Source organism: Nelumbo nucifera, chromosome 2 (assembly GCF_055504915.1).
Source record: "Nelumbo nucifera cultivar China Antique chromosome 2, China Antique-T2T, whole genome shotgun sequence".
Taxonomy (NCBI): Eukaryota; Viridiplantae; Streptophyta; class Magnoliopsida; order Proteales; family Nelumbonaceae; genus Nelumbo; species Nelumbo nucifera.
The window spans coordinates 32,782,605-32,805,703 of record NC_142650.1 but is presented as its reverse complement, the minus strand read 5'-3'; the positions used below and the strand labels follow the sequence as shown (position 1 = coordinate 32,805,703).

Genomic DNA, 23,099 nt, shown 5'->3' with positions numbered 1-23,099 from the left:
TTGATTGCAATGAAAATAAATTTGCACGATGCAAAACCATAGCAGTATAAATTATTTGAGTGTAAATTCTGACCTATTTTTGTTTTGAATTTTAACTTATTTTGTTTGATTACAGTACAAATAAAGTAAATTAAGACATGGAGCAGAATAAAGTAAAATCCAAAACAAAAAATAAACAAGAATTTGCATTTTTTTATATTTGCACTCCCATACATTTGTATTAGTGCAAATAAAATTGCACTACAACCAAACACATCTTAAATGTTGAGACAAATGAGAGAAAAAAAAAAAAAACTAACACTAATACTATAATACTGGAAAGACGTGATTTTCAAAAAAAAAATAATCAATCAACTAGCAACATAAACATGTTACCAATAAAGTGGACTTTATCAAAATTCACTGGTGGGTTTTGATTGATCAAAACTCTTCCAATTACCATAGATTTACCCAAAAACCAAAAATGTCAATATCAGGATTGAACATATTCAAAGAAACATAGGAGTGATTCTAAGGGTTGAAAAATGAAGAAAATTAGATTAGGATGGTTTCATCTCCTATGGAAAAGGCCATCTAAAACACGAAGAAGTAATGTATACAAGTTGAAAGTCCAAAAGAATTAGGACCAAACCAAAGTGGCATGGGTTGAAGTGGTAAGATCGTAAGAAAATGATGCTCAACAGGCTAACCGCCCAGTTGAACTGCCGAATCCACCTCCTCTTGGTTATTCCTCAAAAGAGGCCATTGCCCATCTAGCAACAGTAGACTTGTATCAGAAGTCATAAAATACTCCTAATAAAAAGTTCAAGACGAATCTTAGGGTATAAACCATAATGAGTCGTTACACATAATATCCGATTAAAGAAACATGCAGTAAAGAAAGTAAGGGTCTGTTTGGTTTGTAACTGGAATGGTCTATTCCCATAGTCTGCTTGGTTCAGACAGGAATAGGAATGAGAATTGGAATCAGCAAAACTGAGATTTCATTCCCAAGGGGCGGGCAGGGAATGGCCATTCCCTCAAATTGGGGAAGGCCATTCCGGCAAGAATGAGAATGGGATTCCGATTCCTCGCAACCAAATAGTTGGAATTAGAATAACCCATTCCGATTCCCATTCCAGATCCCTATTCCTGCAAACCAAATGGAGCCTAGTTTGATACTCCTTTATCAAGGCCAGGCCATTAAAATGAAACATCAAAACAACTTGACCCACATCATTTTGAACTGTGAGGCTCCAAAATTAATCTAATTCCTTCTTATCCAAGTTTACCATAGATGCATGACTGATCATCAAAGCCAGAGACATTCCAATCCATGAATCGCTTTTGTAATCGTCTTTGTGCACCATAAGCTAAAATTTACACCAGTCATCTCAAGTTTTCTCCTCTTCCTCTTCTTTCTTGTCCATCACATTTTATTTAATACTTGGCCAATCTTGTTGCACACATAACCCAATTGAGATTCCTCTTGGAATTTTGTTATACCTCATCACTGTACCTTCAGGTCCTTCACCATAATTATGAAGAGTTACTTAGAACCCACTCTACCAGAGTCGAGATACCAAACCCAGTTGCAGTGCGTTTCTTCTCATTCCAAGCAGGGCCAGCTATGTCTATGTGCATCCATTGGACCTTTTCATTGACAAACTGCAAAGGAAAATTTAATCAATTTCGGAATCAAATTATTCATTTCCCAGTAAACCCACTATGATTTGGAGATGGTAATGTAGACCTTTGGTCATGGTTCCAGATGGCCCAAGTCCCTAACTCCTTGTTGATAGGGATGGCCATTTTGTGGGAATTTGGGGTACCTGACCCATCCTGACCCTAATAGGACCCGTTAATCAAAACCCTATAGAGTTTGAAATTTTAGATTAAAACCCTATAGGGTTTTGGTTTTGTCCTTAGGGTATCTGATACCCGAACCTAATTATATTTAACATAGGTACATACTCCCATTACTTGATTATAAACCCATGTATATATTAGAAAATCTATGATGCCGAGAAGGCATGTATTTGGAAAAGCTTTGACCAATTAAAATCCCCTGTGAATTTTAACAAAAAACATTTGATTTGTTACCATTATGATACCAGTTGATTGGTTATAACTTTGTACGTTCTTCTGGTATCATAGTCAAACCCTGATAAATATATCTCAAGTGTTTAATAAGAAATAGCAGATATAGTAAAAAGGGTTTAGAGGGATTCAAATCCTTTCCCTTGTGTCCCAGTATAGGTGTCTTCACCACTAGCCTACCGCACCATTTTTGTTTAAGAGGAACATCACATTTCACTTCTGTGATGATGGGTTTGGGACAGGATAGGTTTGGGAAATTGAAAAGAATGGGTTTGGGATAAAGGGTGCTTTTGGAAGGTTTGGGAAGGGGAAGGGGAATTTCACGGGTACCCTACCTGTTGCCGTCCCTACTTGGTGAGACTCAGCAAGGCATAATAGCATATTATCAAACCTGACCTAAAAATATTCAATATGCTTAACATGAAGTGGGGTAAAGAATTACCAACCATGTCCCATCTAGGTCTTCACAAGTAATTTGACAATTTTTTAGTCAAAAATAAAAAATGGAATGTGATATGAGGGCTAGTATCATTCAGTTATTTCAAATTTCCTTGCTTTTATCCTGAGAGACCTCCATGGTGGAAGGAATCTAATGGCAGGGAATTAACCAATTCATGATCATGAATCACAGGAAACAAGTCCACTCAATAGAGTTCAATTGAGAAAAAGCCTTCGCCAAAGTAGACTACTATGTTTTTTATTCTTGTTGAAGAATTCTACTAGGTTCTTTTTCTCCCAGTATTCCAAGTTGTCCAGTTAGCAAATGTACATGTAAGGCAGCTTTACATTAAATATTTTTGAGCAATTAAAGCTTTATGTCAAATTTGGCAAGTCAACTTAGTTGCTTTATTAGGCCAGTGCTCTAATCCCCTATCAGGTAGCCTCTTCCTTTACAAGTGTCTAGTCCATGTTCAGAAGGGATAACAAAGAAAATAATCATGTGGATACCTGTTTCAGGAATAGGGCTGCAGTTATAGCACCGCCTTGGCGGCCTCCTGTGTTGACCATATCAGCTACTCCTGATTTCATAGACTCCCAATAGCTTTCTTCTAATGGCATCCTCCAGAGCTTCTCTCCACTTATCTGTGAAGCTGCAAAAACCTCCTTAGCCAGGTCGTCACTCGGTGTAAAGACTCCTGTCTCACAAATAAAGGTTCTCCATTGAGCAGCTGGACAAGAACTCAACTTCAAATCTTTAGACAAGTTTTGAACATTTTCACATGAGTGTGGATATAGCTGGAAATAGGCCAATATACCAACATAGTCTTGCTATCTACTGCACTGTGTTTAAACACTGCACTGAGCAATTTTATTATTTCGAAGGACAAAAGAAAATAAAAAAGAAGGTTCCTGAAATGCAGAATCAGAAAGTAAGGCATACGAGTTCATATACCTGCAATAGAAGGTCCAAGGGCAATTATACATGCCCCAGTCAACGTTGCCAAATCAACTATCTGCATTGAAGAGTTTAAATAAAAACAAAGAAAGATCTTATCAAGGACAGACCTAGGTAAAATCCAAATGAATATTTAAGGGGGAACTTAGAAAAGAATAGAGGCTTGGACAAATAAATTACAATCCAGATTGTCAGATCCATGTTTTATGCAAATTGTAAGGTACAAAAAATAATCAATAAGAATCGACCTTTTTTCTATAATCCAAAAGAATATCAAAGATGAGAGAAATTCACAAATAAATAGAAGTTTGAATTTGATCGCAACAGTGAATCCATGCAAAATGCAAATATGATGCAATTTTGAAACTGTAAACTGCCACATCAAACAACAGATTAGGTGGAAAACTATAGGTACCATCTCATAAATGTTGAAATACAGTGCATTTTCAGTGGACTGATCCCATGCTCAAGGACCTTAACTTTACAAATTGGCATCTTGGCTTTGCCCACCAATATGAGCAACAACCACTCAACTGCAACCTCAGGATTAAAAAGGACTTAAATATGCATGTTTATCCAAGACACCATCTTGTTTACTTGGTTTCTTTAGTTTTGAACAAACGGGGTTTCCTCACATGGGGCCCATGGGGCTCTAGTGGGACCAAAAACCCAACTCTTACAATTCAATCATCATTAGAAAAAGGTGAAGCAAAAAAAAAAAAGAAGAAAAGAGAAGAAAACAACACTCAGCCAAGGGTAATTCATAGTTTCAAATAATTCTTAAATATGTTGATTTTTGGTTTTTAGTCTTCTGTTTGGCGTCAATCTCCAAAAGAATGTATTTTAGAGCCTTCAGAAATTGCAAAAGAGGTTCATAAAGTTGTCTAGTAGGGTACCCAGTTGTCTAGGACCTCAACTTATAGTCTTAAACTTGCTATGTTGAATCTTTTCTTAGTAGAGAACAAGAGCTGACCAACTCAACCAATTGTGTGTATCTGTTTCTTTATGCCATCTGCTAGAAGAAACTGTTCAAATATGAAATAAGACTGCATTTAGTAAGAGTGCAAACACTGAACCAAAGAGAATTTGCACTCCAGTTCAGTTTTGCAAGCATTTGGTTAGAAAACATTTTTGTATTGAAAATGACAGCAAATTTGTTTTTTTTTTTCTGAAATATTTGCATTCAAAAGACTGATCAAAATAAATATTTGCATTCAAAATGGGAGCAAAGTTGGATTCAAAAAATGGATGCAAACTTGCACTCAAGAATGAACAATGTAGAAAAAGGTAGACTTCAGTCTTCGAATCCGTGCTTCTACCCATCACAACAAAACATGTTTGGTACTCCAGTCTTTGAATCCGTGCTTCGAACCCTTACTTCAAGGTTTGAAACTGGTGAAACAATGGGGCATGCAGCAATTAGAAATGGAAGGAGACTCCAAGCTGGTAATAGGGTGGATGCAAACTGGAAACCTGGGAGTGTGGTCTCTTAGACAATATTGTGGATGCTTTTGTTGGAAAGAAATACAGCCGCAGACAGCAGCAGTAATGGGCATTAAATTCAGTGTTCCTATCTTATCTCTTAGCTAGATTCAGTGTTCCTATCTTATCTCTTAGCTAATTTCAGTGTTCCTATTAATTAGGTAGTAGCATTATTATTTAAAGATAAATGTTGTTAGGAAGTGTTCCTAAAGAAGGACTCTTATCTTCTTGTAATTTCCTATTTAAAGGAGCAGATGATATTCAATAAAATTATCGATAATTTCAGTCAAGAAAGAGCAGAGGAGAGTGGGTGATCTCTTTAACAAATCACCATAAAGGCGCTAAAGATAGGTTCCTCGAGAAAAGGGAGAAACAAGGGAAAACAAGAAGTTTTCCCCGTTAACCGACCTGTGACGAGATCCTATTCGTGGGCCCTTAACAATTTGGTATCAGAACAAGGCGTCATGAGTGACTTTGAGCAATTGAAGACTAGGGTTCATGATCTGGAGCACAAAATCGTTGAAAACAGCAAGGAGGTGCGCGAGATCAAGGACGACGTCCGAGAATTGAGGCGCTTGATGGAGTTATATTTTTCCGGCAAGGAAAAGAGTTCAGAAGGGGCTGCAACCATAGACGGCCGCCGACCAAACATGGCAGAATCGTCCAGCGAGCAGCAGGTCATTGCACAGGGAACCGCGATTGTTCCCAAATACAGCAGGCTGGAATTTCCTTCCTATAATGGAACTGGAGATCCTTTGGGATGGTTGTACAGATGTGAGTAGTTCTTCTGCAACCAACGGACAGAGGATAGGGACAAGGAAGGCTTAGCCGCATTCCACATGACAGAGGAGGCGCAGCTCTGGTTTTATAAATTGGAGCAGGAGGAACCTGGGCTCAGATGGACCCAATTCAAATCTTACTGCCTTCTCAGATTTGGGCCCCATTAACAAGCAATCCATTAGACGAACTAATCAACCTCAAACAGATTGGAACTGTGGCTGAGTATCAGCGTCAGTTTCAGACCCTCCTTGCAAGAGCATCTTCAGTACGACCAGACCAACAGGTTGACATGTTCACCACGGGGTTAGCGGAAACTTTGAGGGTGGATGTGGAAATGCAAAATCCCCCCAATCTGGTTACTGCTATGAATTTGGCTCGCGCTTTTGAACGCAAATTGCAACTCAACCGCGGAAGTATCAGTATAGGGCGGCCTCAAACAACATGGGCAGCCCCGAAACCACTCGGAATGGCTCCATCTTCAGCAGCCAGCCAAGAACAGAAACCACAGACGAGCAACAATCCTAGATCAGCATCCAGTGTGGGAAGCAGCGTTGTTGCACTCCCTATTAAGCGCTTGTCCAGGGCTGAGATGGCGGAATGCAGGGCGAGGGGACAGTGTTTTAATTGTGATGAACTTTACTCAGCAGGGCACAAGTGCAAGAGACTTTTCTGCCTCCTGGTGGAACAAGAGGAAGATGAGGATGAACCCTCTTCATTGGAACCCGATCCAGGAGGGCAAAATCATTCCCCAACCTTAGTCTATTATTCGTTCCAGAATTAATCGAGGTGCTGTTGAGGTTCTGGTGGAATGGGCCAGCTTACCATTGGCTGAAGCTACCTGGACTCCTTTGACTGTGTTTCAAGACACCTATCCTGAATTCGAGCTTGAGGACAAGCTCTTAGTCCAGGAGGGGAGTAATACTGTGGATGCTTTTGTTGGAAAGAAATACAGCCACAGACAGCAGCAGTAATAAGAAATACAGCCGCAGACAGCAGCAATAATGGGCGTTAAATTTAGTGTTCCTATCTTATCTCTTAGCTAGATTCAGTGTTCCTATCTTATCTTATCTCTTAGCTAGATTCAGTGTCCATATCTTATCTCTTAGCTAAATTCAGTGTTCCTATTAATTAGGCAGTAGCATTATTATTTAAAGATAAATGTTGTTAGGAAGTGTTCCTAAAGAAGGACTCTTATCTTCTTGTAATTTCCTATTTAAAGGAGGAAATGATATTCAATAAAGTTATCGATAATTTCAGTCAAGAAAGAGCAGAGGAGAGTGGGTGATCTCTTTAACAAATCACCATAAAGGCACTAAAGATAGGTTCCTCGAGAAAAGGAAGAAACAAGGAAAAACAAGAAGTTTTGCCCGTTAACCGACATGTGACGAGATCCTATTTGTGGGCCCTTAACAAACAACCTCTAAGAGATATTATTAGTTTAGCAAGGGAGATTGGGATGCACTTTAATTGGGTAAGAAAGTCAGCAAATGGAATGGCTGGCACTTTAGCTATGCAAGGAGTTACTAGGGAGGCATTGTTTTGGGCCTGTTTGTAAGTTTTTGATTACTAGGGTGGTAAGCCTGTAATCTTTTCAATTATCTAACGAAAGTTACCGTTTCCTATAAAAAAAAAAGAATACAAAAGTTATCAATGCAAAACCAAGCCAACTTTGAATTTTTTTGAACCATGCATATTTGGATTTGCATTGAATATGTTTGCATTTACACTCTTGCCCATTGCAGCCTAAAGAAAAGTTGGTATTTTAGGTAAGCACTTAAAAGGTGCAATCTTTCTTCATCCTCTTCTCTTCTACTATTTTTTCTTCTCTTTGCTGCAACTTTCTCTGCTGCAAATCCTGAGTTCCCCTTTTGTTTTATATCCAAAAGTTTTTTTTTTTCTTTTTTCTAGTTGTTGTCCTTAATCTTCTGCCAATATACCACCAAAGCATAGCATCCTTTCCCTATATTTCAGATCTGAAATCTATCCATTTCCCTTTCTTTTATAACATAAAAGACCTGATTCCCCTTTCCTGTCCACCAAGTTAGGACTTGTTTAACATTTGTGCTTAGGAGTTTGAACCAGTAGAGAGAAGGGAGGAAGAAGAAGAATAAGAAGAAGGAAAAGAAGAAGAAGAAGGAAAAGAAGAAGAAGAAGAAGGAAGAACAGTCGAATCTGATGGGTAAACCCTATCAGTCGACCATATTTTAGATTAGCCTCTAATTAATTGTATAAAGACTAAACTGCCCCCATTAAGTATGGGACAAAAAATCTCTATTAAAACTGCCACATAACTTAATAGAAATAAAATGACTAATCTACCCTTATTTGGCTATCTCTAACACTCCCCCTCAAGCTGGAGAATATATGTCATATAATCCCAGCTTGTTACATATATAGTTCACTCTCCCTTTGTTTAAACCTTTTGTAAACAAATCTACCCATTGATCACCTGAGCCCACATGTTCTGTGCTTAACTTTCCAATAAGGACCTTCTCCCTCACAAAGTGGCAATCAATCTCTATGTACTTTGTTCTCTCATGAAAAACAGGGTTAGATGAGATGTGAAGTGCAACTTGATTGTCACAGTACAATTTCATAGGTCTGTCCATGGAGAACCCGATTTCTTGTAAGAGATTCCTCAGCCATACTAGTTCACATGTAGTGTGTGCCATGGCTCTATATTCGGCTTTAGCACTGCTCCTTGCCACAACCGCTTGCTTCTTACTCTTCCATGTCATAAGATTTCCTCCAAGAAATGTGCAGTAACCTGTAGTAGATCTTCTATCCGACACTGAGCCTACCCAATCTGCATTTGTATACCCAATTACCTCAAGTCTTCCTCCTGGTTGTACAATAGCCCACGGCCTGCAACTCCCTTCAGGTACCTTACAATTCTAAGAACTACATCCCAGTGAGGTATCTGAGGGTTCTACATAAATTGGTTCACCACACTAATTGCAAAGGAGATGTATGGTCTTGTTATAGTCAAATAGTTCAGCTTCCCCACTAACCATCTGTATCTTCTAGGATCATCAAATATTTCCCCTGTATCACTGCTCAACTTAGCATTTGGCTCCATGGGAGTTTCAGCCAGTTTTGCACCTAACAGTCGTGTTTCATCCAGTAGATCAAGAACATATTTTCTTTGGCACAGGTATACACCCTGTTTTGATTTGGCAACTTCTATACCCAAGAAATACTTCAACGTTCCAAGGTCTTTTGTTTGAAAATGGTTTTGCAGAAAGACCTTTAGTTTATTAATCCCCAATTTGTCACTACCAGTTATGACAATATCATCCATATAGACCACTAATAAAATCTTTCCGGCTTTTGAATCATAGCTGAACACTGAGTGATCAACCTGACATTGTTTCATTCCAAAATTTTCACCACTTCACTAAACTTCCCAAACCAAGCACGAGGCGATTGTTTCAACCCATAAATTGCCTTTTTCAATCTGCACACCTTACCATCCTCTCCTTGAGCAACAAACCCAAGTGGTTGCTCCATATATACATAACGGCCAGGGAAATTAAGACACAGGCAGAGCCAATCTTAGCCACTGGAGAGAAGGTCTCCATATAGTCCACCCCATACAACTATGAATAACTTTTAGCAACAAGTCTGGCCTTTAAACGCTCTACACTACCATCCGGCAAGTATTTAATAATATACACCCATTTACAACCCACAACATGCTTACCGGGAGGAAGAGTAGTGAGCTCCCACGTTTGAGTATGCTAAAGGGCAGAGAGTTCTTCTTCCATTGCCTACCGCCACCCAGGTGAGGTATGAGCCTCCTGGACATTCTTAGGTATAGAAATAGATGACAACAGTGAAACAAACTAGCGATGTAAAGCAGAAAGGCGAGAGACTAAAACAAAATTGGAAATGGGATGGAGGGTACAACTACGTTTACCTTTCCGTACAGCAATGGGAAGATCAAGTCCTGAAGGTTCTGGGACAGGAGCAACAAAAGGATCTGCAGACAAGGTAGAAGTTGGAGGAGTCGGTGTCTGTCGATGAGTATACACATGTCAGATCAGTGGTCGTTCATTAGGGATCTGCACTGGAGGAGGTGAAGGGTCAGCCCCAACTGGAACAACCGGAACGGGATCACAAACTAGAAGAGGAAGAGGAAGCAAAGGTGGAGATACCGATACTTCAGGTCCCGAGAACAAGGGGACGGACTCAAAAAAGGTTACATTAGGACAAACATAGCACTTCCGAGTAATGAGATTATAACACATACCCTTTTGGGGTCCGAGAGTAGCCAAGAAAGACACACTTAATAGAGTGAGCATCTAGCTTATCTATCCCAGGACTCAGATTATGAACAAAACACACAGCCAAAGACTCGGGGTGTTAAGGGAAAGGGAGACAAGGTGGGGAACAAAATAGAAAAGGGAGACCGACCATGAAGAATGAAGGAGGGCATCCGATTAATAAGGAATGTTGAGTGGGCCGATTTATGTTTAGTTTGTTTTCTTTTAAATTAAGAAGTTGTTGGGCCTTGGGCCCATTAGTTTTTTTATTTTTAAAAGAATTGTAAGTACTTAGTTTGAGTTGCCGCTCTACTAGGGGCATCGTTGTAATATCCTATATTTAAGTTAATTATAAATAGAATGAGGGGCTAGCGGCTAGGGTTATGAATCACTATCCTAGTCGACCTTCTTCTCCTTTCCTTCCCTTTCCTGTGTTTATTGCTGAAACCCCCAACTTTCTCCTCTTCCTTTCACAAGAAGCTTGGTCGAATCAGAACATAAGGCTTTCTACTTGGTATCAGAGCAGGTTGAAGGTTCTTGAAGAGATTCACTCCTGCAGCCCTAGATCGGCCGACTGCATGGAGATTTAAGAGGTTGATCAAAGCTCTCAGGTAAGCTCAGTTTTTGGATTTTCTTGATGGATCTGTATGCCCTGTAGCTGGTCTAGGGTTTCTCATCAGAATCAGGAAAAACTGGAGAAAGGGGAAGAGTCCTGATTTTGTTGGACTCTTCAATTTTGACCTAGGAAGTGGTGCCCTAATTTTTAGGGTTCCTCTGGGTTTTTTTGTAAGGGGCGATTCAAGTTCCATGTGGTTTGGAGGCTTCTAGAGAGGGTGGTTGCTTTTTCTCTCTCTTCTCCCATCCTACAGAAAAGGAATCTTTCGTGGGAAGAAAGTGCAGGACACCAAAGGAGTGTCGTTGGTTCCAGAAGGTATTCTGTTTGTTCTTACTACATTTTTTGGTTGTTTTCTGTACCTCTTTTGAGACACATGGAGGGACACAAAGTTGAATATAAGCCCGGGAATGAAATGGGACTAGTGGGAGGAGGTGTTGAAGACCCCTTCGGAGCTGGGACCATTACTACAGTTAGGTTGGATGGTACAAACTACTTGGAATGGTCCCAATCTGCAAAGATGGTCATTGGGGCTCGTGGAATTACACTACAGTTAGTTGTGTAATTCTATGTTGCCACATATAAGTAAAATTTTTTTATGGGCAAACACTGCTAAGGAGATATGGGATGGGGTTGCAGAAACCTATTCACAAAGGGAGAATGTTGCTAGGGCTTATCAACTGAGAAATCAAATTATTGCCACAAGGTAGGGAGATAGATCTGTTGCATCCTATTTTTCAGTCCTTGAGACCCTATGGCAGGAGATCGACCATCTAGAGACCTTTGCATGGGAAACCACCAAGGATGCAGCTACCTATCAAAGACATTTAGAGAAGTATAGGGTGTTCGAATTCCTTGTTGGCCTTAACCCTGAGTATGACATTGCACGATAGCATCTTCTTTCTAGGGACAGTGTCACTCTCTCCCAAGCATATGCCTTTGTGTCAGGAGAGGAGTGCAGGAGGGATGTAATGATGAAAAATCTCAGTTCTGATCAGTCTGCTATGGTAAGTGTTGTGAAATCTAAACAGAATGGCAATGAAAACAAAAAGGAAGACAAAAGGGACTTGGTCTGTAACTACTGTAAGAAGCCTAAGCATACAAGAGACACTTGTTGGAAGCTTCACCCACATCTTGTGCCGACCAGATTGAAGAATAAGAAAGGAAATGTGCACATGGCAGTTACTGGTGATACTCCGACCCTCCCTACTACAGCTGCTTTGGAGTCCGTTGCAGCTGCTGCAGTAAGGGCCGAGCTTGAGAGGTTTGGGTTACTTCTGAATCAGAGGAATACAGCTAGTTCCAGTTCAACCGTAAGCGGACAACAAGGTACAGGTAGCACAGGTGGAGCTCACTCTACCTCCTTTGCCCACACAGGTAGTTCACATGTCACTGCAAACTATGTTTCTGCTTCAGGTAAGGAGAGATCTCCTTGGATTATAGACTCTGGAGCCTCAAAGCATATGACCCATTGCTCCACTATTTTCTCCTCTTATCAACTCTATTCTGGCAGAGATAGGGTCTCCACAGCTGATGGATCCCATGTTCCTATTGCTGGGAAGGGATCTGTCAAGATTAATGATTCTATTTGCTTACCCTCTGTCCTCCATGCTCCTAGATTGAGCACTAATTTGTTATTTGTTAGTAGTTTGACTAAGAATCTGAACTGCTCAGTAATTTTTTCTCCTGGACGCTGTATTTTGCAGGATGTAGATTCAGAGAGGACGATTGGGAGTGGTCGTGAAGTGAATGGAATCTACCTCCTAGATGCTCCTCCTCTTCACCAAAGCCATCATGTTTGCAGAGACAGTGAGTCAAAATCTGTGGGTCAGGTTATGCTTTGGCACAACCGTCTGGGTCATTTATCCTTTTCTTCTTTGAGTTGTTTGTTTCCAAAACTGTTTGAGTCTGTGAGTCTATCAAGTTTGAAGTGTGAGGGTTGTGAACTTGGAAAGCATTGTAGACACTCTTTTAAACCTAGTAATAAAAGATATTCTTCTCCCTTTGATGTTATTCATTCGGATGTGTGGGGCCCTTATCATGTTCCCTATATGGGCGGCTATCGCTATTTTCTCCTGTTTGTGGATGATTTCTCTCGATATTCCTGGATTTACCTGATGAAATCACGCGATGAAGTACCATCCTTGGTGAGGCAATTCCACCAGATGGTACTAACACAGTTTGGAACAAGAATAAAGATGTTCAGATCTGACAATGCTAGGGAATATTTTGAGAGACATCTTGCCTCGTATCTATTGGAGTATGGTGTTGTCCATCAGAGCAGTTGCTCCTATAGTCCACAGCAGAATGGTGTTGCAGAGAGGAAGAACAGACACATCGTTGAGACGACAAGAAGCATGATGATCACAGCCACAGTTCCAGTTCGTTTTTGGGGTGATGCAGTTCTCACGGCAGTATATCTGATTAACAGAGTGCCCTCTCGTGTACTCGGATTCAGGACCCCATTCAGCCTTCTTTTTCCTCAGGGGGAGATGTTTCATATTCCTCTAAGGGTGTTTGGATGTGTCTGCTTTGTGCATATTCTTGGCCCTTACCGTTCGAAACTTGATCCCAAGGCAAAGAAATATGTTTTCCTTGGATATGCAGAGAATCAGAAAGAGTACCGCTGCTATGATCCAGTCTCTGGGAACCGGTATGTTACTATGGATGTTACCTTTTTTGAATCTACGTACTTCTTCTCAAAGGATCCTTCTCAGGGGAGTGTTTTGGGGAAGTAAGTCAGCAGTCTATCCCTCTCCCAGTTCCAGTCCCTGTGTCTACTCCTATGCTTGACCACCACCCGATGTCACCCACCTTGCCACCTCCTTTGCGTTCCATTTCATAGCATTACTCACGGCAAAGACTCCATAAGGCGGTTGATTCCACTACAGCAGAACTCACACCACTTCTTGTCGATCCCTTGGAGACTCCAGATTCGGCTGATACGGATTCAGGTATTCCTCTTGATCCCACTACTATTTCAGTTCCCATTAATCCTAACACTGTTACAGATAACCTTGATCTCCTTGTTGCTCTTAGAAAATGGAAGAGAAAGTGCACTGCTCATTGTATCTCACAGTACTTATCCTACAATAGACTTTCTCCTTCCTACCGTGCTTTTCTCTCTTCTCTTGATTCAGTGTCTATACCCAAGGGTGTTAGTGAGGCCCTCTCCAAACCTGAGTGAAAGACAGCTATGCAGGAAGAGATGGAGGCTTTGATTAAGAATCAGACATGGGAGATTGTGGACCTACCAGAAGGCAAGGAGACAGTTAGATGCAGATGGGTTTACACAGTAAAGTATAAGGCAGATGGAAGTATAGAGAGGTACAAGGCAAGACTTGTTGCAAAAGGGTACACACAGACCTATGGCATTGATTATCTAGAGACATTTGCGCCAATTGCAAAGATGACCTCTGTTCGGATACTCCTTTCTCTTGTTGCCTCATACTCTTGCCCTTGTTTCAACTGGATGTAAAGAATGCTTTCCTAAATGGGGATCTACAAGAAGAGGTGTATATGGATCTTCCAGTTGGTTTTTATGATAATGCTGAAAAGGGAAAGGTATGCAAGCTGAAGAAGTCACTATATGGCTTGAAACAATCTCCTAGAGAATGGTTTGACAAATTCAGAAAGGCCCTTATTGTTTTTGGCTACACTCAAACTCAATCTGATCACACCTTGTTTGTGAAGCGCAGGGGATCTTTAGTGTCAATCCTAATTGTTTATGTGGATGACATTGTTGTCACTGGGAATGATCTGAGTGAGATTGATATTCTGAAGAGGAACCTGCATAAGGAATTTGAGATTAAGGATCTTGGAGAACTAAGATACTTCTTAGGCATCAAAGTTGCAAGATCGAAACATGGAATTTTTATCTCTCAAAGAAAGTATGTCTTGGACCTTCTCCAAGAGACAGGGAAGCTTGGAACAAAGGCAGCTAGCACCCCCATTGATCAGAACCATAGAATCAGTGCATCAGAAAGGTAAACCAATGAAGGACCTTGGGAGATACCAAAGACTTGTGGGTCGGCTACTATACTTGTGTATGACAAGACCGGACATCTCCTATGCAGTAAGTGTAGTGAGTCAATACATGCATGCTCCACGAGATCAGCACTGGAAGGCAATTGACAGGATTCTTGCATATTTGAAGGGACATCTAGGCAGAGGCATATTGTTTACTGATCATGGACAACTGAAGCTAGAGACCTATACAGATGTGGATTGAGCAGGATGCCTTGATGACAGAAGATCAACTTCAGGAGTGTGCACCCTAGTTGGAGGTAACCTAGTCTCATGGAAGAGTAAAAAACAAACAGTTGTGGCAAGATCAAGTGCAGAAGCGGAATAGGGCCATGGCACATGGAGTTTCAGAACTTCTCTGGATTCGTTCTCTGTTAAATCAGTGTACAGGCAGAAGAACCTATGATGCTATACTGCGATAACCAGGCAGCAATCAATATTGCCCATAATCCAATCCAGCATGACCGAACTAAGCACATTGGAGTAGATAGACATTTTATCAGAGAAAGGGTAACTTCTGGAGAAGTTTGTCTTCCATACATTTCTTCTGATCTGCAGCTTGTTGATGTTCTCACAAAAGGTGTTGCGAAGAATAAGCTGGAACATGATCTACGCAAGTTGGGAATGTGTGACATCTATTCCCAACTTGAGGGGGAGTGTTGAGTGGGCCGATTTATGTTTAGTTTGTTTTCTTTTAAATTAAGAAGTTGTTGGGCCTTGGGCCCATTAGTTTTTTATTTTTAAAAGAATTGTAAGTACTTAGTTTGAGTTGCCGCCCTACTAGGGGCATCTTTGTAATATCCTATATTTAAGTTAATTATAAATAGAATGAGGGGCTGGTGGCTAGGGTTATGAATCACTATCCTAGTCGACCTTCTCCTTTCCTTCCCTTTCCTCTGTCTATTGTTGAAACCCCCAACTTTCTCCTCTTCCTTTCACAAGAAGCTTGGCCTAATTAGCACATAAGGCTTTCTACTAGGAAACAAGCAGTAAGTACAGCATCAATCCAAAATCGTTTAGGAACACTCATATGATGAGGAATAGATCGAGTAGTTTCAAGGAGATGACGGTTCTTTCGTTCAGCCACCCCATCTTGTTGAGAAATGGATGCACATGAAGTTTGATGAATGAACGAAAGTATTCACGATCGTTATCTGAATGAAGAACTTTGATTGGAAAGCCAAATTGTGTATGTATTTCAGCATGGAATTTTTGAAAAATGGAAAATAATTCACTCCTTTCTTTCATTAAATAAATCCATGTCATCCTTGAACAATCATCAATAAAAGTGACAAAATACTTGTAACCATTATAAGACTCTATTTTAATCGGACCCCAAACATCTGAATAAACCAAAGCAAAAGGACTCAACATACGGCTATCAACCCTAGGACTAAAGGGAACCCAACGATGTTTCCCATACTAACACGACTCACACTGTAAAGACCATAAATGACTCAAAGACGAAACCAGTATCTTGAAAGCCTCGAGAGATGGATGCCCCAGTCGACAATGCCATTGTAGAGGAGTGAGTGAAGTCTGAAGTACAACTGACGATCCACCACCGTCAAGGTAGTACAATCCAACGGCCTCATGCCCCCCACAAATCTTCTTCCCCATCTTGAGATCCTGAAAAGTACAAAAGGAAGGGAAAATGCAATAGAGCAATTAAGAGTCTTAGTTAATTTACTGACAAACATAAGATTGAATGGAAATTTAGGTACATATAGAACCGATGATATAGAAAGAGAAGCTGTGTCAACATTACCAACACCACAAATAGGAGAAGAGGAACCGTTGGCAAGGGTAACAGTTTGAGATGTGGAAGTTTCAGAGAGGGAAGAGAACACACCTGGTGTCCCGATCATGTAATCAAAGGCTCCACAGTCAATAATCCAGGGAGAGGGTTTGGATGCCAGACAAGCTATACCTGAGTGTGCAAGGGTGGCTCTAGTATGTTGTGAAGGTGTTAGATCTGCCTGTTGGTTATCACTGACATCAACCCCGCCAACTACTGCATGATTAGCCCATGTAGGAGGTGGGCCATGGAGATCATAACAGAAATTCCTTTACCACGACCTCCTCGGGAGGCATGTCTTCCCCCTCTAGTACCACGTCCACCTCCTTTGGCTGTCACAAATGCTGATCTGTCAGACGGTGTGGGATTCTCTGTAGATCCCAAAGAAATCCTGCGAATCCGTGCAAAAACTTCCTCAAGTGTAGGAAGAGTAGAGCCTCCCAATATTTAGGCCCTAACTGGTTCATACTCTGATTTTAACCCCACTAAGAACCTAGTGACATCCAATTGCTCCCTTTGTTGTTGTTGTTGAACCTTGACATCTGGAGTGAGGGGATGATGAACCATTTCTGAGGTTCTTCATACTGGCATAGTACTCCTCTAGGGTTTTATTCCCTTGCTGTAGATCAAAATACTCCTGATAGAGCTGATATACCCTTGTAGTATTATCCTGCCCAGAATAAAGCTTCTTGGCATGTTCCCATATGTCCTTAGCTATATCTAAGAACATAAAGTTGGCACTTATTTTGGGTTCCATACTATTCCATAACCATGTCATAATTTGGGCATCTTCTTATTCCCAGTCATCAAACCCTGGAGACCCAGTTGATGGTTTATCTTCCTTCATGTGTTTCACTTTCCTCTTTGCCTTGAGGAAAACTTCCACTGACTTGGCCCATGGCACATAATTCTCACCATTAAGTTTAATGGAAGTCATCTGCACACTCAAATAGTCGGAGGGGATCATCACACTCGGTTTCTGATTACTAAAACCATCTCCTGTTGCTGCCATTATGTCCCCCCACTACTATCTCTAATGTTGAACTCCCAGACACCAACCAAATACTGCTGTCAAGGCAACACTACAGCACATTGATAACAATCTCACAACTAGTCACAATCAACACTTGATGTAGAGTAACATTCAGGTTAAGAACTGGATGTTTTAACCAGATTTGGCTACCATCCAGATTAGAACATTGATGAAGGCTATTCGGCCACTTCTTTCAGCACAAAAAAAAAATTCTGTTCACACCACTATTGACACTCCAGAAATATTAGGCACCATTACAACAACACAACACTCAAGCAACCACACAAAAATTCTGTTCACACCACTACTAACAACCCAGAAATAGTAGTCACCATAACAGCAATGTAACCACTCGAGCAACCACGCACAAACCCTCTTGAAATGGTTCAGTAGAGGGTAAACACCACAAGCACCACCACACGACTAGGGCTGTCACACATGGTGACAGCAGTATTAGGCTGATATCCTAGGGCTGCAGCACCTTTCTAATACTTGTAATAGGGATTGCAGCAGTCCTAAAAAAAATTAATAACAGATGCAGCAGTCCTAAAAAAAATTAATAACAGATGCAGCAGCTTTCAGATTGTGTACCTCAGATTCGCAGCCTAGAGAAGAAGTAAAAAAGAAGAGAGAGAAAGAACTTGAAGTCACAGGATGGAAACCTTGAAGTCGCAACCTTCTTCTCCTTTGTTTGTGGCTCTGATACCATGTTTAACATCTGTGCTCAGGAGTTCGAACCAGTAGAGAGAAGGGAGGAAGAAGAAGAAGAAGAAGGAAGAAGAACAGTCGAATCTGATGGGTAAACCCTATCAGTCGACCATATTTTAGAGTAGCCTCTAATTAGTTGTATAAAGACTAAACTGCCCCCACTTAAGTATGGGATAGAAAGTCTCTATTAAAACTGCCACATAAGCACATAACTTAATAGAAATAAAATGACTAATCTACCCTTATTTGGCTAGCTCTAACAGGACTAATCCCCTTCATATCTACATGACTAAGGTGCCACCAAATGGAGCAAAAATAGAAATAATAAGAACAACAATTGCTAAAACAACAAGAAAAAAACAATGTTTTGTTTTTTTAATGAATGTTACTGATTCCCATGAAGAATTGAGAAAAAAAAAACAGAAAATGAATCTCCAACAATTAACAAAATCACCAGTCACCACAAGTGTGATGCACCTCATCCAGCTCTAGAAGGTACTCAAGTAACATATCCTCATCCTTGTGTATAATCTTCATTTCTTTTTTTTCCCTTTTGGCTGCTGTTGTAATGATTTTTCTTTCAAAAAAGAGATTGAATTTAATTAAGAATAAAAAGAATAGAAGTTTTCAGGAAATAAAAAATATATATTTTTCTTTTTATCTTGTGTCTTGTTGAAAATATGTAAAAAAAAATAGATAACATAACTATATGTTAAAAAGAGATCTTTATACACTTCGCTTGTTAAATTGTAAACAGAGGAACACTGAGGGTACTCAGTGAGGGATGCAACTTGGGTTGGGTTGGGAATTTATAAAATTTTCAATAGGACCAAAACCTAACCCAAGCCCAATGTAGTTGAAACTGTTCAAGTCATGCAACCCAACTTACAGCTCTGTAGTCTGTACTCGGTATTTTTACATGATTCTTTGTAAAAGTTAATCAAATTGTAAATGAACTTTCAACCACTAATTCTTGAAAAACATGTCATGTTATTTCTAATTTCTCAAATAAATGAAATCAGACAAACATGCTATATACCTACAGCCACAGCAATGCATTGGATACATTCACACACATACAAGATATATGCATGCTGTAAATGTATTAAAGACATCAGAGATATGTGCAAGAAATGCTTTAATCCAAATGGAAAAATCAAAGCCAAAGGGCCTTAGCTTACCTGCTATACAAATCTTGCTCCACCATTTTGCCCTATGGCCATATGTTCTCTTAAAGAACAATTATAATTTTTATCATTGCATAAATTCAGCTGATATCAATACTTTTTGTATTGGAATACCATACCTTCTCTACACCTTGGTTGCAAGCATATACCAAGGCATCTGCAAGAGTAAGTCTGCCTTCTGCATCAGTATTGTTCACCTGCAATGGATAATGAAACCAAGGACTACTTAAATATAACTTTCAAGAACTTCACTGTATAAGCATTAAAAGTAAAAGTTGATTTCATCAGAACATTCTTCTACAATGCAATGAGAAATGAGTATAGTTAAATAAGTAATTTCGACTGCAATGATATAATACAACATAAAATAGAGACGGGGCAAAATAGCCCTAACATCTTCTTCTTCTACTCACCGCGACATCGACTAGAAGGGGAGAGCTCATTATAACCAGGATCAGTGGTTTTACTGTTAAGGATCATTTCCACAGGCTCCTCTCCTTTTGCTTCTATTTTTTTCCATGATTTTCTTCTATTTCTTTTTCATGACTTCCTCTTCCAAATCTCTGTTAACATCATTCACCAGTCATGATTTCATTCTCCAAGTATCTGTCATCCTCTCCTTCTTAATGTTTTGCCCTTCCAAATTTCTGTTAATGATCATTCACTGGCCATTATTTTCTCTTTGAAATATCTATTCTACTCTCTTTTTTTTTCACGATTTCTTCCAAAATTTTGCAATTTTTTGGTACAGTGCTGGTGCTGGACGAGATTGTTAACCACATATAGTGTCTGAAGTGTCAAGTTGAGGTCGGATCAAAACTCATAACTCAGAACTCTCACTCTTCCTCTTTCATTTATTGTTGGCTTGAGTTTGCTTTAGCTTTTAACTGGAAATGCAATGTTAGTTTTGTTGGATCAAAGCTCAGAACACAGCATTGGTGTCTCCATGTAATGTTAGAAATACGAATAAACTGAACAATTTTTTATCAATCTAAACTGATAATAATTAATATGCTAAGAATCCCAAATTGACAAAAAACTCTTATAATTAGAATCCTGAATTGGCAAAATATTCTTATAATAAGAATCTTAAATTGGCACCAAAAAGTACTTGTTCAAAAATAAAACTGAAGATAACATGGGGCTTACTTGGTTGAACTAAAAGGAATGCCTTCAGTTGTATCTCTGTTTAACCGAAGATAACATGTTTATGTTCTCCATCCCTTCCCTTGCCAGTGAATTTTAATAATTAGATTATCTTGGGGTCTATCTAAACGTGTAATTTAGAATGACAGCTTCTTGATTGACAGTCTTGTTCTAAATAAAGGACCAAGGCCTTCTGAAAAGGATTATATCTGGTGTATTACAATTTGTCAGGCTTGTTTCGACTACACTGAACTCAACATTTTGTTGTGCATAGATTTGAATCACTAGTCTAAAGATTCAATGGTGTTATCCAAACATTGTTTCTATTCCTATAGAACAGAATTTGTTCCCGAAGAACAAAGTGTCAAACGCCTCAGTTATTCCTCAGGAACCAGAAATAGAATTTCTGTCATGGAAAACGGGGCCTCAGTTCCTAACAAGCTCTGGGCTTCCTGGAAAGATCAACACACCGTTCTCCTTCTTCTCTTGGTTCCCAGGAAGGGAGAATTCTCTCCAGGTAGGGTTTTCTTCTTCTCAAAGAGCTTCCCACTTATTTTGGTGAGATTGATCTGATCTAGAAGTGATTTTATTTGATTTTCTTGTTGACTTAAGTTGATTGATTTGATATGGAGGGTTGTAGTGCTGAACAGAAATCAACCAGTGACCTAGGCCTAGGTGTAGGAAAAGGCAGTGATCTATTTGGATTTGGGATTATTATTAGGGCAAATTTCTACCCCTATGGTTTAGGAAATTGACTAACTCTACCCTTACTGTTTACATATTGTCTTGAAGTACCCTTAAGCTTTCTGACAATTGTCTAAAACCTCCCTTGCCATTAACTTTCTGTCACATTCTGTTCATATGTGGCATCACGTGACTGATATATTTTAAAAAAAAATCCCAAAACACCTTTTAAAAATTTGAAGCAATCGTTACTTGACACCGCTGCCACTATTGCCGAAGGGAGGACAGAAGCCGCTATGGCAACTCTGGCACACCTGAATCAGATCTCGAACGTGTGAGGCAATCTAGAGCAGAGATTAACAGCCTACATGGTATCTGCTCTGCAGTCCTGCACGAGATCCATGAGAACTTGAACGGCCTCCAGAAGGATTCTGTGTTTCCTTGCGCTGTCAACTTGAAACACAGAAGAACAAAGAGAGAGGGTTGGTTTGATTTCTAGATTTCTGGGTATTCTATTTTGGAAACCTTTCCTGAATTATCTCTTTCTCAGAAAAGAATTTCTGCTATTTTTTTATTTTCTGGAAAGGGTTGGGTGGTTGGGAGAAGCTCCTCTCCTTGAAAAAAACAGAATCGCTACTCTGGCCTCTGGCCGAGATCCAGAGAGCCACAGGTGACTTTTGAGTCTAGTATTAATATTCTAAAACCCTAATTAAAATTTAAAAACCCACTGAGTCTATTCATTGCCCTAAAGTACTCACCAAGATAATGAAGGCAATGAAGTGCTTTTCCTCATTGAAGTGGGGGCTTTGTTCTATTGTTTTTTTGTTGGGTTTGATTTAGAAGGAAGAAGCGCTCCCATTGTGGGGCAAATGGGAGATCCGAGGTAGTTAGGAAAATAAACGCCAATTTCTTTGTTGCACCAGTAGGTGATGGGTTTCAGTTTACTCAACCAATGATGTGGAACAGAGATTCATCTTCTTTCGGAATAACTGTTGATGGTGGTTGCGGTCTGCGAACAATTTTCCTTTTGATTCCACTATTCTTGTTTTGCTCAATGTTGTTTGTGGCTGGAACGATATTTCTTGCCTGATTTTGCGAATGTAATTGCCGTTGGTGGTGGTGGTAGTGGCACTGGAATCACCAGTGCTGCTACTGTTGGTGGGGCCGGTAACTGTGAAGATGAATGCAAGAGGTACGCAAAGAAGAATAGTGCTAAAAAGAGAAAAAGGGTTCGGAGATGGCATCTTTTCTTTTGCTTGGATATAAGCCCCTCACCAGTCACTATTGTCTGCAAACCAGAGAGAGAGAGAGAGAGAGCTAGCATAGGTGAGAGTGAGAGACAAAGAGGGTGGGTATTGAGTAAAGTGGAGTGGTGGATAATGAAGTGCTTTTCCCATCGCACTTTTTGGTGGATAATGAAGGCAATAACACAGTTCCATTCCATTAACCTCGAGTAACCTTGTTTGGGTTCTTCTTGGACCCGAATCATTGAGATCTCTGTCATCTTTCTAACGTTTCAAGCTATGGTTTCCAATTCCAGATTTAATTATTTTTAGCAGCAGAAAGAAAGGGTTTTCTTTGACTTTGCGCATATACTTTTAAACGGTTCGGTTCTGAATTCTGAATTACGATGACAAGTCATGTGCAACTCTGGGAATTCTGCATGGTGGCGTTTGAAGGCTAGAAACGGGTGGAGAGGTGCGAAGTGTTTGGGAAGTGGAGAGCTTGGATGAGGATAGTTGAGTTTGAGGATGGTGTGATTAGCAGCCATCGAATAAGCATTACAGAGAAAAAGAAAAGAAAAGAATTTTCTAGTGGCAGAAATAGCACCAATTACTTTTCCATCAGTTGGGTTTTATTTTGAACATTTGAGAAATAATGGAGGGTAAATTTGACATTTTA

General features: G+C 40.0%; 1 protein-coding gene across 1 annotated transcript in view; it reads right to left on the bottom strand.

Annotated features, from left to right (window-relative positions):
• Positions 1 to 1,306: 1,306 nt before the first annotated feature.
• The window catches only part of LOC104603286 (leucine aminopeptidase 2, chloroplastic-like), a 31,779-nt gene continuing 9,986 nt past the window's right edge, over positions 1,307 to 23,099 (bottom strand). The window contains exons 7-10 of the mRNA XM_010267281.3: positions 19,487 to 19,564; positions 3,473 to 3,533; positions 3,028 to 3,215; positions 1,307 to 1,647 (exon numbers count right to left, since the gene is read on the bottom strand). Coding sequence (XP_010265583.1) covers positions 1,519 to 1,647; positions 3,028 to 3,215; positions 3,473 to 3,533; positions 19,487 to 19,564 — 456 coding nt within the window. The 3' untranslated portion in view covers positions 1,307 to 1,518. The remainder of the gene's footprint in view (positions 1,648 to 3,027; positions 3,216 to 3,472; positions 3,534 to 19,486; positions 19,565 to 23,099) is intronic.